General features: G+C 37.5%; 1 protein-coding gene across 1 annotated transcript in view; it reads right to left on the reverse strand.

The window, feature by feature from the left end:
- NOX5 (NADPH oxidase 5) overlaps positions 1 to 17,526 on the reverse strand; it is a 209,147-nt gene that overhangs the window by 6,449 nt on the left and 185,172 nt on the right. Inside the window, exons 13-14 of the mRNA XM_053719575.1 lie at positions 10,534 to 10,618; positions 7,199 to 7,298 (exon numbers count right to left, since the gene is read on the reverse strand). Coding sequence (XP_053575550.1) covers positions 7,199 to 7,298; positions 10,534 to 10,618 — 185 coding nt within the window. The remainder of the gene's footprint in view (positions 1 to 7,198; positions 7,299 to 10,533; positions 10,619 to 17,526) is intronic.

Here is a 17,526-nt window from a genome sequence, read left to right on the forward strand (position 1 = left end):
AAAAAGCTGTCAAAAAGCCGCGCACCAAGTACGGGGCGATGAGCAGCGGACTGTTGTTAACTAACAGTCATCGATTTCGCTGCTATTCAGCTTTTTTACAGCTTTATTTGTATAATGTCACTAAACCCCCACAACACCACACTATACTAAACTTTTTAACCCCTATCCCGCCACTTCCGGACCCCGCCGCAACTAAATAAAGTTATTAACCCCTATCTCGCCACTCCCGGAGCCCACCTTTACGCTAATAAAGTTATTAACCCCTATTCCGCCGCTCCCAGAGCCCACCGCCACCTACAGTATATTATTAACCCCTAATCTGCTGCCCCCTACACTGCCGCCACCTACATTATGTTATTAACCCCTATCCCACCGCTCCCGGAGCCCACCGCAACTAAATAAAGATCATATGTTACGTCACAGATTTCTACTTTTGCCGGTCTGTAGGCTTTGATAAATGAGGCGAATCAAGCTCACCACAATTACGCTGCGGAATTCCAGTGTATTTGTGGTTGACGGCTTGATAAATAGGCCTCTTAGTCTGAACTTCAAATGACTAGTAGATTTGTTTCTGACAAATTTCAAAGTTATGTCTATTTCCACTCCTCCTGTATCATGTGACAGCTATCAGCCAATCACAAATGTATATACGTATATGCTGTGAATTTTTGCACATGCTCAGTAGGAGCTGATGACTCAAAAAGTGCAAATATAAAAAGAATGCACATTTTGTTAATGGAAATAAATTGGAAAGTTGCTTAAAATTGCATGCTCTATCTGAATCATGAAAGTTTAATTTTGACTTTTGTGTCCTTTTAATATAAGCATTATTGTAGCAGTTTAATAGTACAACAAAAATTTTTGTTTATATAGTCAATAAAAATACAAAGGTGATCTTTAGGCAGTAAAATTTAAAATATGATACTTCTTTAAAGAAAACCCCAACTTTTTCTTTCATGATTCAGATAGGGTTGCCAGCTGTGCGCTATAAAAATACCGGACAACCTATAGGTGACTGGACACGGGTTGTAGCTGGGTTCACACAATGTCCCCACAAAAGCTCAACCTTAGGCCCCATCCTTGATCCCACCACATATATTTTTCACAACTAAGCAGTCATTTTATCCCCTTGGTTGCCAGTAACACATGTACGTAGTAGTGATGTGACCCCTTTGGCTACCAGAAGTAAACACCCAGCAATGATTGAACAAACCCCATGTTTGCCTAAAACACATATAATAGAAAATGCACAGTGTAACTTCTTTTTGAGCCATATTTCTAATGCATAAAGGCCTAGGAGGCCCTTTACATTTAGCTGGCAGAGGTCTTTAAGTGTCCAGTATTTTTGTACAGATTGTACTGGACAGCCTGCTAAAATACCGGACACCCTATTTGTATGGTTCAGATCAGCTATAATTAATATACAATTGATACAGACATAAAGACTTCTAAATGTGGGGAATCTACTATTAAATAATGACAGACCTAGCACCTGTAGTTTATTAGCTACACTGCACAATTACATATGCTAATTAGTATGGCTGGTAACCCCAGAGGTAATCACATGACATGATCCTGAGGCTCAGCCATAGCTCTGTAGATATTACCAGACCAAAGCAGTTCATGACATTTTAATAATCTATTCCCAACATATAAGCACTGGAAACTCAGGATTTATAATGGGAGTTTTGTTAGAACTTAAAGGGACAGTAAACACCTTGTAATTAGGAGGCATTTCTGTTACTGTTCTATAGAATAACATATCAGCCAAGTGTAAACATTTGTTTATCAAAATAAAATCCTGTTTACTGCAATTGGTTTTCAATAGAAAAACTGCACCCAATACTCACCTTATTTGGAGGAGCCAAATAAGTTTGAGTCGGCAGACAACAAGGCTAATCATTGCCATTAAGTTAGTATAAAGTGATTTTTTTTGCAGTTGTTATCTATTAAAGCCAATTAGGAAAATATTTGTTGCAGAGTTAGCTCTGAAAAGTCAGCAGGATGCAGTTCCAACTCAATGTACAATTTTCAGAGCTAATTACATGAAAATGGGCAAAATAAATGAGTATATTCCAAAGTTGTTTTATTATGCATAATTAAATATCTTATGTTAAAGCTACACTAATAAAAGGCTAAACTGACAGTCATGGTATAATGTGATGCCTGGTTGTCATGGTAACAGTCTTAGGGGAGTGGCTTATGTGATGCAGCAGTTATGTCACAAAACCAACTGACAACACAAAGCAACCACCCTCATAACTGATGCTAACTTTACTAGAGTTGCCAGATTGATCCTGCTGAGCTTCAGTATTGACTGGGCTAGACTTTACAACTACAGCTCTGTATATGTGCTGGTAAGAAGAACAGTGACTACCTCCAACACAATGCAAATGGCATCCGGTGGGAGCTGCAGGTATGATTACCAATTACTACAGGTAGTGTTACAATGATCACCCCAACTCAGTAACTGAATAATGCTAAGTCATCTTTTTATACATTGTAAAATAATACAGATAAATTACAGAAGTAATAGATTAAACTTTGTAGCTTCCTATGGGCACCAGTATTCTGAGACAAAACATAGCATACAAACCTTACATAATAATAATTAATATTATCTTCACACCTTTATTTAACAATAAATATAATTTATAAAATATAATATAATAAATATAATATTTATAAATATATTTTTTAAACATATTATAGCATTATAAGAATTATAGTCATAACTGTAGGACACACCAATGCTTTTCTGTGCTTCCTTTACGTATCTTTATAAGACTTGCAGCTGGCAGTAAAGGCTTTAAACCAGCTTTAAAGATGGTAATAATTACTGCATCATTAGTCTGCAAATGCTCTAAAGCAAGGACTTCTAGTAAAGGCCTAGAATATAAATCCCACGGCATGGGTCTGCAATTTATACGCTGCACACTCACTCGTACTGGGACCCTCATTAAACACTGTACTGTAGGGTGCTGCATCTGATGCAGCTGGTTTTTTTCTGCTTGAGGATGAAGAAAGGGCAACTGGGGATCTGAAATAAATTCAGATCAGACTGATACGCATCTGGCCAGCAGTATAAGCGCTGATGGCAGATTTCCTTCAAGGATTTTTATATTACTAAACTGTAAGTATCTAAGGTAAGATTTTCTGAGATTAACAAGTTTGTTAGCTCTTTGAGCAAGACATCCCATTACCACATTAGATTGTAAATACAGATCCTGCTCCAAGAGCCTACAGACATGTGCAGTGAGGTCAGATAATTTCTCACATTTCTGTCACTCTTTTTCTTTACTTTCCCATTTCATAGAAATCTTTAGCTTTATTTGGTTCTGTATGTTTAAAGCTTTCTGTACTTTTCAAGGCTTATTGATATACAATATACAAATCATCTCTATGACACTAGAACTTGAGTCATAACACCAACAATAAAGCATAATTATACTTACACTGCTATAACTTTAATAAACTGATATTAAATAAAATTGAATGGCTTAAATCCATTCTTACTGCACATATCTGTCTAATGTAATAATGTTAAGGATTTTGGTGAAGAGAATACAATGATATGATTAATAGGTTTGCACTTATATCCTCAATGCAATGCCTTGACGTAGGGACACCAATAAGCACCTTGCAGCTGGTTTACAATTTTATCTGAGAACTGCAGCAACCTGGAACAATCTGTGAAACTAAACTTGAATGTCTACAGTCACTGTGGGACAAGTACTACTGTTGGATTTTTGAAGCAGAGAGTCCTAGTGGAGCACACAATTTGATAGGTCATGGGATGGTCCTGTATTTTATACCTCAGATTAGAAATTGAAAAAAAAAACTGCATTATGAGGTACAGTGTGTCATGCACCTATGTTCTTGCATTGGATGACAAATCCTTACAAGATGTGCATAGGCTGATTCATATCTGGCAAGCAGTATAACAAAGACTGGAATACTCTATGGTAGTGGCAGGAAGATTGAAGATTTCAGAGGGACTAGTGTTATGTCACATGCTGAGTGCAGTCTTACATCAGGGATTTCTTTTATTTCTCTACACTGTAAGTACCCAGAGGTAAGTTCTCCTTAAATACAAGAATGTAAGCTCTTTGAGCAAAGCACTGAAACACTAGATTGTAAGCTCCTTGGAACAGGGTCTGCACTTACACCCATGGAAATCCTTTAGAGCAGGGACTCCCATTGTACCAAATAAATGTATTGTTGTTAATAGAGTGAGATAAACCCTCCATTTAATTAGTTCAGCAAGGAATAAATATACAATGCATAGAATATACAAATTATCCCACAGAGTATTACTAATTCAAAAAGCATTTTAATATGGCACCCCTTATGCTTCTGTCAGTTTAAACCAGTAGTATAGCAAACTGTGAAATACATGAGGCTTAAATAACACAGCATCAACCATAGGCAGCCTGTTTCGCTACTTTGGGACTCTTTCTCACTCAAGTCATTATGGTTGATGCTGATGTCCTCGAGTATTCCACCCTTTGCTACAGGGCTGCCCATTATATTGAAATGGATTTTGAATTTGAAGTGTTGCAATTTTGCACAGATAAGTACATTTATTTTTTGCTAGGATTAATACAATGGAGGAATGAGCCCCAAATGGGCCAAACAGGCTGTCTATGGTTGGTGCTGCTGTTTTGCTCAAGCATTAATTTCACGCTTTGTAAGTGTGGTTATGAAAATGAATGTAATTATCAGCAAAACTGGCATATAGCCGTAAACCTAAAATCAATGCTTGAGTCCAATAACATAGCACCTACATCATACTGAAGAGTCCCAACGAGGGCGAAACAACCTGCCTATAGTGAAAAAACACTTTGAAGTATTACAATATATTATTCCCCTGCAAGACACCACTCTTTTTGTACTGGGTTCGTATGTAAGCAGAACTATTACAGAATAATAAGGCTTCCATATATCATAAGATTCAAAATTTTGCCTGATTGCCAAGTGCCCTTGACATAGTAAAAGTGTTCCTACCAAAAACTATTAAATGGTCAGATGTTCTGCACATATCTGCAATAAATATGTTTGTATATTTAAATATGAGGACACAAAGAATATCTCTTAATGATAGCAGCAACTGGATCACCCGAATCACCCAGCAGCAACTGGATCACCCTGGATCACCCAAAAACCTCTAGCAGTTATGTCCATGCTTAATTCAGTGCAGGCCTCCATTTACCAAGTTGCCTACAAGCTCATCATACTGTAACACACCTAGTAAAGAAGGCTTATTTACAGTATACTGAGAACTTGAAAAACAGCCCTATTAAAACTTAGAAATCAGCTATTTAGATATTTTAAATTGCTCTTTTATCTGGTGTCAGATCAAAGTAATTGCCAAAGAAAGAGGATAACTACATTATTTGTTTACAAACTGAATAATAAAGTATGCATTTTTGCACATGTCTAGTAAATTCTTTGCCTTGATAAAAAAATATAATGTTCTAATTCTTGAGAGCATTTATTGTTAAATGTTTGCAGTACACTACAGGTTACATCGTATGGGACCTACTAAAGGGATATAAAACCCATTTTTGTTCTTTCCGGATTCAGATAGAATATTACAGGCAATTTTAAATGATTTTCCAATTTACTCCTATTATCAAATGTGCTTAATTCCCTTGATATACGTTGCTGAATTTACAAAACACATCAACATTTAAAAGTACAGTTACACTCATAATAACACTATCTGATACAAAAATATTAAATAAAAATATTGCATTAAAAAGTTATAAGGGCTCAAAGATATGAGGTCTCAAGTGTTCTATATAAAAAAAAGACTGCAAAGGGCTTTAACATAGATACTGTACATTCATACACATGGCTAAATATGTATATGTGTGTATATGTGTGTACATATGTATTTATATTTGTATATACGTATATACAGAATATAAACACTTAAATACATATGCATACAAATATAGACATATATATATAAGTGCATTGGAGCCCTTTGCAGTTAAGTAGATGAAAACATGAAAAACATATTTATGCAATATTCATTAGTGTTTAACTATGTAACGGGGAATATGTTCTATGTATTTTTAAATAGATAATCATATATATCTGTATACATCTAGACCTATATATAATCAAGTTTATATATATATGTATGTATAAATATATATTTGTGCAAATATCCATCAGATATACATTTAAATATCTCTTTAAGAATACATAGAACATATTCTGCTATCCGCAGAACATTAGATTATAAAAGATGCAATATTATCTTCTTATATTATGCTTTTAAATAACCGCCATCGTGTTTATGTGATTTGTGGGTGCTAGGTATTTTTCAGCTACATTGAAGTCTATGGGGGGAATGTGATTTTGTATTCACAACTTCTCAAAGTCTATTTTTTACTGTGACGTTATGAACATGAGAGAGCAAACTTTTTACTTTCAACTCGTAATATGAGCCTGAAACTCTGAGAGCAAAAAATAATTATGCAGTCATTTTATCCCCTTGGTTGCCAGTAACACATGTACAGAGCAGTGATGTAACCCCCTTGGATGCTAGAGGTAACCAACCCAGCAATGATTGACCACCCTCATGGTTGCCTGTAACACATATAATAGAAAATGCACAGTGTAACTTCTTTTTGAGTCATATTTCTAATGCATAAAGGCCTAGAAGGTCCTTTACATTTAGCTGACAGGGGTCTTTAAAAATACTGGACATTTAAGTGTCCAGTATTTTTGTACAGAATTTACTGGACAGCCTGTTAAAATACTGGACTGTCCAGTTGAATACTGGACACTTGGCAACCCTAGATTCAGATGGAGCATGAGATTTTAAACAACTTTCTATTTTACTTCTGTAATCAGTTTTCTTCGTTCACTTGGCATATTTTGTTGAAATGCAGGGATGAATGCTTAGGAGCCAGCCCGTTTTTTAGAGCACTATATGGCAGCAGTTTTGCAAGAAGGTTATCCATTTGCAAGAGCACTAGATCTCTGCACTCTTTCTTGCTATATAGTGCTATGTAGTGCTCCAGGTGCCTACCTAGGTATCTCTTCAACACAGAATATAATTGGAACGAGGCAAAGTTGATACTTTTTTTAAATGGTGTGCTCTGTCTGAAAAAGAAAATGTTTGGGTTTCATATCCCTTTAAACTAATGAACGGGTCAGTGGTGGCAAAGAAAATACTTACCTTCAGGTTCTTCATCAGCTTGGTCCAGCTCAAGCTTGGTTAGTAGGCTTACAAACCACTCAAAAAACTTCTGATCTCTGTTTATCCAGATAAAGTCCACCTATCAGAAAGAAAGAGTTCTCATGTGAGTTTAATGTACATATTGTAACTATCGTAGAGACTATGGGGCCCATTTATCAAGCTCCGGATGGAGCTTGAGGGCCCGTGTTTCTGGCGAGCCTATAACCTAACTGAATACGATCGGGTTGATTGACACCTCCCTGCTGGTGGCCAATTGGCCGCGAATCTGCAGGGGGCGGCGTTGCACCAGCAGCTCACAAGAGCTGCTGGTGCAATGCTGAATATGGAGAGCGTATTGCTCTCCGCATTCAGCAAGGTCTGTCGGACCTGATCCACACTGTCGGATCAGGTCCGACAGACCGTTGTTAAATAGGCCTTATTGATGAAAGTGTGCACCTTAACTAGATAAAAAAACATAGGATTAATTTGCAGAATCCGACATAAAAACATATATCAAATGAAAAGCATTTTATTCTGTCCATAGGATAAAACTATCACGTAATATGATTAGGTTATTTAGGGGTAGATTCCAATCTTTCCGATCCCGTTTATCAGCATTTTTTTTGTCTCCCATGTTTTTCAAGTTCTAAGTGATCACAATCCAAGCAATAACATTTCCATATTGGGAAAAGTTCTGATCGGATCCAAGCAGATAGCAGAAAAATCTTCTGCTGATGAGAGTTAAAAACAAACAAACAGCTGTCCAGAAGTGGTTTTTTTTGCTGCATCCAACCCATAAAGGAGATTGCTGTGTTTAAAACAGTACTTGGAAACAAAATGCGTGATATATTGTATATCTAATTTGCATATCTTACCCAGAGTTCTCTGGTGCATTGGTAACAATGTATACAGAGTAGTTCTGGGGACAAGCTAATTTTCTTTGCAATAATTCTATGTTTCTTAGATGTATATATGAATATATGGTCTAGATTCATTAAACCTATATTCAGTACTATTGCATAGTCCCTTAGTAGTGGCGGGACATACATTTACATATATATTTAATAGAAAGATATGTGATTTCTCAAAAAGCAAAGAGATCTGCAGGAAACGTGAGAATGTGGAAATCACAACGGCAACATTAAGAAATGCAAATGCGCTCTAAATATCTTTGCTTTTATTTCATACTCACATATTTTGGGATTGTAAAGTACAATATTCATCTCTTTAGGAACTGAATTTCTCTTGGCTATCGTGTCGTCATCAAGAGATAAGTATTTGCCACTCTTGTTTGTTTAAAACTGCAACCTTTTGACAGTTATAGAAATGCAGCAAATAGAAAACCCTGTTTTAAACAGTGAGAATGAGGTTTGGAAATAGAGGTCTGTGCAGTGGGTTTTTGAAGTCATAGGGGCTGATTTATTAAGTCCCCTATTCAGCCTTATGCAGCTGTTTCCGCGCGAGCCTTCAGTCTCGCCAGAAACAAGAGTTAAGAGGCAGCGGTCTTAAGACCTCTGCTCGTTAACTCGTCCGCCACCTCTGAGGCGGCAGACAGCAATCAGCCCAATCGGATACAATCGGGTTGATTGACACCCCCTGCTAGTGGCCGATTGGTTGCAAATCTGCAGGGGGCGGTAATGCACAAGCATTTCACAAGGATCATGTCCGCCCTAACATGATAAATCGGCCCCTTAGTCTGTTTAGTGGGTTTTTTAAATAGCGATCTGTGCAGTGAGTTTTCAGCTTTAGGCTGTCTTTAAAACCTCGTCACTTAGCACTTTCATGATTTATAGTGTGATAACTATTACAATCCTCTTTCAAGAGATGAGATAAGTTGTGGCCATTTTCTTCTAATGGAAATATATTACACAGCTCTTCTTGATTATAGATGAAAATCTCTCCAAAACAGAAAACAAGGTTTTATTGATAAATTAAAAAAAAAAATACTTTTAACATATTAAAATTTTTAAAATAATCATTGAGCAAACAAGCTTAGTATACCCATCATGCCCTTACACACAAATGGCATATTAACTCAACTATCGAATTGCTACACACATGCACATCAACCCCTATAACCCATTTGATATTTCAGTGATCGCTATACATGATCAGCAGTTCAGTTTGCTGTTGTGGGGAAATGGAGATTATGGGGCCTATCTATCAAGCTCTGAACGGAGCTTGAGGGCCCGTGTTTCTGGCGAGCCTGCAGACTCGCCAGAAACACCAGTTATGAAGCAGCAGTCTAAAGACCGCTGCTCCATAACCCTGTCCGCCTGCTCTGATGAGGTGGACAGGAATCGCCGGAATTCAACCCGATCGAGTACGATTGGGTTGATTGACACCCCTCTGCTGGCGGCCGATTGGCCGCGAGTCTGCAGAGGGTGGTGTTGCACCAGCAGCTCACAAGAGCTGCTGGTGCAATGCTGAATACGGAGAGCGTATTGCTCTCCACATTCAGCGATGTCTGTCGGACCTGATCCGCACTGTCGGATCAGGTCCGACAGACATTTAATAAATAGGCCTCTAAATCTAGTGTGAGTTAACAATGTCAGCTGTGTTTGACTCTGAAAGATTGTGATCACTGTTAAAAAAGCAAAAAAATAAAAAATTAAATGAAAAAACAAAACAAAAAAACACTTCTCACTTTTACAACATCTGAAAAAAACCCTGGAAGGATTGGAATCGACCCCTTTAAAGGACATTAAACTGCTGGGCACAACTTTAATTTAGTTGTTTCTAACCATGTTATTGTTTATTCTCTTGTGCCTGCAGCTCTGTTCAAAGCCGTCCTCTTATTTTAACCCTTTAGAAGTGCTGGTTCGTGAAACTCTGCATTTTCACAATGGGACGCCGAAGTTTAAGTATTCATGCACACTGTGACAAAAGCAGCGTGCATTCACAGATCTGTGATATTGTTGTCTTCTTGATAACCATTACTGTGCACTTCAGTTTAGAGTTCACAAAACTGGCTGCAGTTCTCTATATTATTCCTGAGGGCTTTTTTTATATATATATATATTTGCTATGTAATGGTTAAACTGTGTTAAAAAATTGTGCAAGATAATCCAAAGTATAGACACAGCTGTCAAAAAGCAAGTAACGTAACTGATCTGTGAAAGCTGCTTCTGTCACAGGAGGCAACAATGTATGTGAAGCAAGATAGCAGCACCCAATATAAAGATGCAGAACTTTGCCAACCAACTTCTGTAATGGGTTAAATGAGAGAGCTGCAGATAAAGAAGTAAAACTAAAAACACTAGCGTGGTAAGTAATGACCATTCTAAAGTAGTTGTACCCATGAGTTTAATGTCCCTTTAACTGCCAGTGCTCACCTTTCTCAACTTCATATCATCATCCTTAAGAGTCTCACACCATGAGTATTTGCAGCTTGGGCAGTTCTGTTTTCTCATCCGATACCTGATGGGAAAACAAAAGGTGATTTTCTAACTGACAAGTTATTCTTTTACTCACATCAAACTATACATGTAGAACCATACATGATGTGATCTTTGCTTAAAGGGACATAATACTCATATGCTAAATCACTTGAAACTAATGCAGTATAACTGTAAAAAAAACTGTCAGGAAAGTATCACCTGAGCATCGCTTCACAATTTCCTCACCTCAGCAGAGTAAGTTCTGTGTAAAAAGTTATACCCAGCTGCAGGTAAAAAAAAATGAAGAAATGAACAGCAGCCAATCATCATCAGCAGTGCTGAGGTCATGAACTCTTTTACTGTGATCTCATGAGATTTGACTTAACTCTCATGAGATTTCATAGTAAACTTCCTTAAACTGAATAGGGAAATAACATGAGAGTGCACAAGGCTTCAATCCCTTAGCTGTCCCGGGACAGACATACTGATTTGCTGCTTAGAAGTCCTTTACAATGGGATGTGGCTACTAAGGAACTTTTGAGGTAAAATATCTTTCTTTTTTACATAGAGATGTTCAGGTGATATTTTCTAGTCAGCTTTTTACAGCTATGCTGCATCACTTTCAAGTGTTTCAACATTTGGGTATCATGGCCCTTTAAATGTTATGCATAATAAAACAAATTTGAAAAATACTTTAATTACTGTTAATATGTTTTTGAAAAAAAAATAGACTTAGCTGATATTTTTTTAGCAAGACAATAGAATATTTTTGTAATTACAAGGTGTTTACTGTCCCTTTAATAAAAAAAATATTTGTTCCTCCAACAGGTGATTCAACCTTCTAGCCATATATGTAGATCATAGACATTTGGCATAAATGGAGGGAACAAAACACTTGACAACATAACCTATAAAATGTATGTTAGCACTTTGGATGCTGTTACTTTATGACACAAAAGAAAAAGACTTTATTGGATAAGCCAATAGGATGAAAGCTCAATTCTATTGGCTGATTGCAACAGCCAATAGGATTTTTTCCCCTTTAATTCCTATTGGCTGATAGAAATCTTTCAGCCAATAGGAATGTAAGGGACACCATCTTGGATGACGTCACTTAAAGGGAAACTTCATTTTCCAGCGACAATGGTAAGAAGAGGATGCTCCGCGCCGGATGTCTTAAAGATGGACCCGCTCCGCGCCGGATGGATGAAGATAGAAGATGCCGCCCGTATGAAGACTTCTTGCTGCCTGGATGATGACTTCGCCGGCTGGATGAGGATGGATGTCCAGACTTCTATAACTGTAAGTGGATCGTCGAGGGTTAGTGTTTTTTAAGGGTTTTTTGGGTGGGTTTGGGCAATGTAAAAGAGCTAAATGCCCTTTTAAGGGAAAAGCCCATCCAAATGCCCTTTTCAGGATAATGGTTAGCTTAGGTTTATTTAGTTTTTATTTGGGGGGTTGGTTGGTTGGGTGGTGGGTTTTACTGTTGGGGGATGTTTGTATTTTTTTTACAGGTAAAAGAGCTGATTTCATTGGGGCAATGCCCCACAAATGGCCCTTTTAAGGGCCATTGGCAGTTTAGTGTAGGCTAGGGTTTTTTTATTTTAGGGGGGCTCTTTTATTTTGATAAGGCTATTAGATTAGGAGTAATTCTTTTTTATTTTTGATAATTTCGTTTTTTATTTTTTGTAATTTAGTGTTTATTTTTAATTTAATAACTATTAACTATTTACTAACTAGTCTACCTAGTTAAAATAAATACAAACTATAGGCAAAATGTATAGGCTAAGACATATGCATTGGTTACAGGTTTCTGTTATGTTGATTTTTACTTTTGGGTTCTTAAGTTTAAATATCTACTTTGGTGGTCATATATACTAGATAGCAAAGAGTAACTTGACCACAGAAGACAACAACTTATTGAGATTGGGCTTCCAGAGCCCCAGGAATTGCTGGACTTAATTATCTAACATGCCCTAGTGCTCCATCAGTTATATGGCAGGACAAGAGTGTATAGGAGCCAATTCAGCCAGATATTTTGTAAGCTATACTTTACATGTCAATGTTGTTGTACATTTTATGATGTTAATTACTTGAAAACTAATAAAAATTATTTCAACCTAAAATAATTACAAACTTACCTGTGAAATAAAAATAAAACCTAAGATAGATACAATATAACTATTAGTTATAGTGTAGCTATCTTAGGTTTTATTTTACAGGTATGTATTTAGTTTTAAATAGTTATTATTTAGGTAATAATTGTAAAGTTTATTTAGATTTATTTTAATTATATTTAAGTTAGGGGGTGTTAGGGTTAGGGTTACGTTAGGGTTAGGGTAAGGTTTAGGGGTTAATGTCTTTATTTAGTGTTAGTGATGTTGGAGGCCAGAGGTTTAGGGGTTGGTAACTTCAGTATAGTGGCGGCGACATTGGGGGCGGCAGATTAGGGGTTAATAGTTTTATAGTAGGTGGCGGCTATGTTAAGGGCGGCAGATTAGGGGTTAATAACATTATGTAGGTTGCGGCGATGTTGGGGGCAGCAGATTAGTGGTGTTTAGATGTGGTTTTTATGTTAGGGTGTTAAAACATAACTTTTACTTTCCCCATAGACATCAATGGGGCTGCGTTACGGAGCTTCTGTCTCCGTGATTGCAGGTGTTAAGCTTTTTTTTTGCCGGCTCTCCCCATTGATGTCTATGGGGAAATCGTGCACAAGCACGTCAAAGCAGCGCTTGTTTTCGGTGTGGTATGGAGCTCAATGCAACTATATCGCCCGCACAAGCCTGCTTTTTGTGAACTTGTAATAGCAGCGCTATAGGGAGGTGAAATAACGCCGCTTTTGTGGCGGTCGTTAATTTCCCTATAGCGCTGAATCTAGCTGATAGTTAAGCAGTGGAGAAAGTACTAAACCTAGTCCTTTTATACTAAAAGTGACCTATTGTTATGTACTGTAGGTCAACTTATTGTCCAACATTTCAGATGCTGATCTATAACTGGAGAACTTACATCAGTGGTGAATGTAATAGTTTGTACTATAGAAATACCCGTCTTTAAAAAACTGTGCTTTAAAGGGACATGAAACCCATCATTTTTCTTTTATTATTCAGATAGAGAATGCAATTTGAAAAAAAGTTTCACATTTATTTCTATTATAATATTTTGCTTTGTTCTCATGTTATTCTTTGCTGAAGAGATACTTAGGTAGCATGCACATGCCTAAAGCACTACATGATAGGAAATAGTGCTGCCATCTAGTGCTTTTTCTAATGTATAACGTTGCAAAACTGCTACCATATATTGCTACGGACACACGCACACTGCTGAGCTTCCATCCCTGCTTTTTAAAAAATGTTTACAAGAAAATGAAGAAAATATGAATAATAGAATTAAATTGGAAAGCTGTTTAAAATTGCATGCTCTATCTGACTCATGAATAAAAGTGTGGGGTTTATGTCCTTTTAAATGAGTTCATTAGCAGCTTATATTGCGCTAACGTGGATCACATGGCTACTTTTTCTTTTGTCTTCTCTTATTGTTCATAAACTGTTGGCAGAGTTGAGATTATACATTTTTGTTAAAAAAAACCCTGATGGAATAATGATTTCATTTGTGAATTCTGGAAAATAGCTTGACAGTATATATCACAACATGCTTAGAAAATAAATACTGACTTGTGCTGACCACAGGTGATTTTAAATGGTCTGCATGGATAATGGTGAAATGATAGGAGCTTATTTAACCCAAGACCATAAAAATCAGTCAGACACAGCCACCTTTTCTTACCATTATGAAATAACAGCTATATCTGGGACAACCTAGGAGTGAAAAAACACAATTTATGCTTACCTGATAAATTAGATTCATGGTGGTGAGAGTCCACAATCCATTACGCCTGGGAATTACTCTTCCCTGCCACTAGGATTAGGCAAAGATTCCCAAACCCCAAAATCTCTATAAAACCCCTTCCACCTCACTGGCAACTTAGTCTTACTTATAGACAAGCAAAAGTGGTAGGAAAAGAAATAAGAGCAAAATAATAGGATCAGAAAAAAAAGATTGTCTACAAAAATAAATCAAAAGTCACAGGGTGGGGTCTCGTGGACTCTCGCCACCATGAAATAAATTAATTTATCAGGTGAGCATAAATTATGTTTTCTTTCATGCAAGTCGTGAGAGTCCACAAGCCATTATTTCTGGAAACTAATACCCAAGATGTGGAGTCCACAAGTAATTGGAAATAAGGTTGGGATAAAAAGAAAAAAAAATTTCACAGAGAAACAAAATCTGCAGCACAAATAGAACCCAAAGAATAATAGAACCCAAAGGTTAATATAAACTTAGAAAGACCAACAGGCAAAATTAAATTATCCTGAAATAACTGCCTGAAGGATTTACTATCAGAGGCTGCCTTGGAAAATGCAAAAAAACATCAAAATGATAGAAATTAATAAAAGTATGCAAAAGAGACCAAGAAGCTACGTTGCAAAATTGGACAACAGAAGCCTCATTCTAAAAAATAAACAAGAAGCAGAAAAATGAACAAACAAACTAGAAATGTGTCTGAAATCCTAAGGAAAAAAGTAAAATATAGACCACAACATTGCCTTATCCTGAAAAAAATATAAGATAAGGAGAATCCCATGAGAGAGCAGACAACTCAGATTCTTCCAGCAGAAGTGATAGCCAAAAGAAAACAAAATCTAAGAAATTGGCTATAGAACATGTTAACTTCTAGCCAAAGTTAGAACAAAACCAGGAATGACATAAGGAGTAACAATCTTCAGGTGGAATAAAACTGAAAGAGCAGAAAACTGGTGACCTTTCAAATATCTGGCAGATAAACCATCCTGCAAAGAATAGCAAAACCCAAGAAATTCTTAAAGAATGCCCAGGAAAAAACATGATCTATACAACAGAAAATAACGGCCTTCCACACCTAATGATGAATCTTCCTAGTCACAAGCTTGCAGGCCTGTATCAAAGTCTCAACAAGAGAATCAGAGAAACTTCTCAACCTGAGAACTTACTATTCAATCCCCACACCATTCAAATCCTGATGACAAGAACGGACTTAGAGACAAAAAGATCTGAACACAGAGGAAAAAGACAAAGGAAGGCAACTAGATACCTGAACCAGGTTTGCATACCAGAATGTGCAAGGCCAAACAAAAACAACCAGGAAACTAGCCTGAACTAAGAAAATACTCTAGGAAGAACCAGAGGAAGAAAAACATAAACTATATGAAAACATCCATTAAGCTACCAAAGTAACTACTGGATGCAGTGACTGAAAACAGTGAAAAACTGCATCCCAGTTGTTCACTCCCGGAACATGAACTGCAGAAATCAGATAACAATTGATTTCTGCCCAGGAAAGAATTTGAGACACTTCCTTCATAGCTAGGGAACTACAAGTTCCCCTTGAAGATAGAAGTAGACCACTGCAAAACATAGTCTGATTGAAAAACACAGAAAAGACTTGCTTCAACAGAGGTCAACTCTAAAGAACTCTGAAAAATTGCACTTAGTACAAAACATTAATTGGAAACCTCACCTGCCAAGCAAACCAAACCCCATATGCCCTCAGAGACCCCCAGATGGCCCCTCCACATAAAGGACTTGCATCTGAAGAGATCACAATCAAAATAATAAGCTATGATACAGCCAACCAGACAGGAATCAACTTGTCCTGTGATCTTAATAAATACATTTGCTGATTGTGAATGTCATGAGATGCAGGACACAGCAAAGAGGGTACAACACTGTTTTATTGCAGAGCATGGAAATATACATCTGGTAGCATTGATCTCACTTAGTAACTGCGACATAGACTAACGGACCTAAGCCCCGCCCCATCCGGTGATGTCACTTCCCACTCTCATCACATCTTCCCCCTTTTCAAAGGACAAAACATACATTTTTTTTTCATTTGGATACAACAAATAACAAGGTATACAAGAAGCATACAACAACAGTTTTGTATAGAATATAAAAATAACAGGTTAAAGAGAATATCTGCATAAACAACATGAATTATATCCTGACTTGAACATTGGGGTAGACTACCCTAGTCCACAGTGACCATGGGATTAATCTGCCCATACTTTCGGTAACTGTTCTAACTAATGTCAATCCTGATATCGGGCCGGAAGTTTCACCACTGAGGCATCCAGTTCCAAACTCTCAGGTACAGGATGAAGATGTTTACGATTTCGACGTGTAACTGTCCCTCCTTCAGTAAGGACTACGTAAGACCTTGGTTCTGGAGAGCATCCAATTACCGTAGCAGGTATCTTCCATTTCTTCTCATCATCCAGTTTAATTCTGACACTTTGCCCCGCATTCAGCTCCTGCAAGGGCCTCACAGAATGTCTCCTGTCATAGAAGAATCGATAGCCCCTTTTTGCCTCTTCATCCCTCCTAAGGACCTCATCCCGAGGAATATAGCTAGTTGGCTGGAAGACACCCACAGAGGGAAAGGTGGTGCGAATCTGGCGTCCTAGCATCAGCTGTGCCGGGCTAAACCCCGTGGCTTGAATGGGCGTCGCCCTATAGGACAAGAGGGCCAGGTACGGCTCAGATTGCTTCAAAATTAACTTTGTTGTTTGAACTGCCCTTTCAGCCATTCCATTGGTCTGCGGGTAATGTGGACTTGACGTGGAATGTACAAAATCATATTCTCTGCGAAAGAACTGAACTCTGTGGAAGTGAACTGCATTCCGTTATCACTCACCAACTCCATTGATATGCCCCACCGGGCGAACAAGCTCTTGAGACGAGTGATAACGGCTTGACTTGTGATTTCATTCAAAGGTGCAATTTCCAAATACCTGGAATAGTAGTCGATCATGACTAGGAACTTTTTCCCGTGCAGTTCGCACAAATCAGCAGCTATTTTCTGCTACGGGCCTGCAGGCAGCGGAGTAGAAATCAAGGGCTCCCTTC

Source organism: Bombina bombina, chromosome 6, assembly GCF_027579735.1.
Source record: "Bombina bombina isolate aBomBom1 chromosome 6, aBomBom1.pri, whole genome shotgun sequence".
Taxonomy (NCBI): domain Eukaryota; kingdom Metazoa; phylum Chordata; class Amphibia; order Anura; family Bombinatoridae; genus Bombina; species Bombina bombina.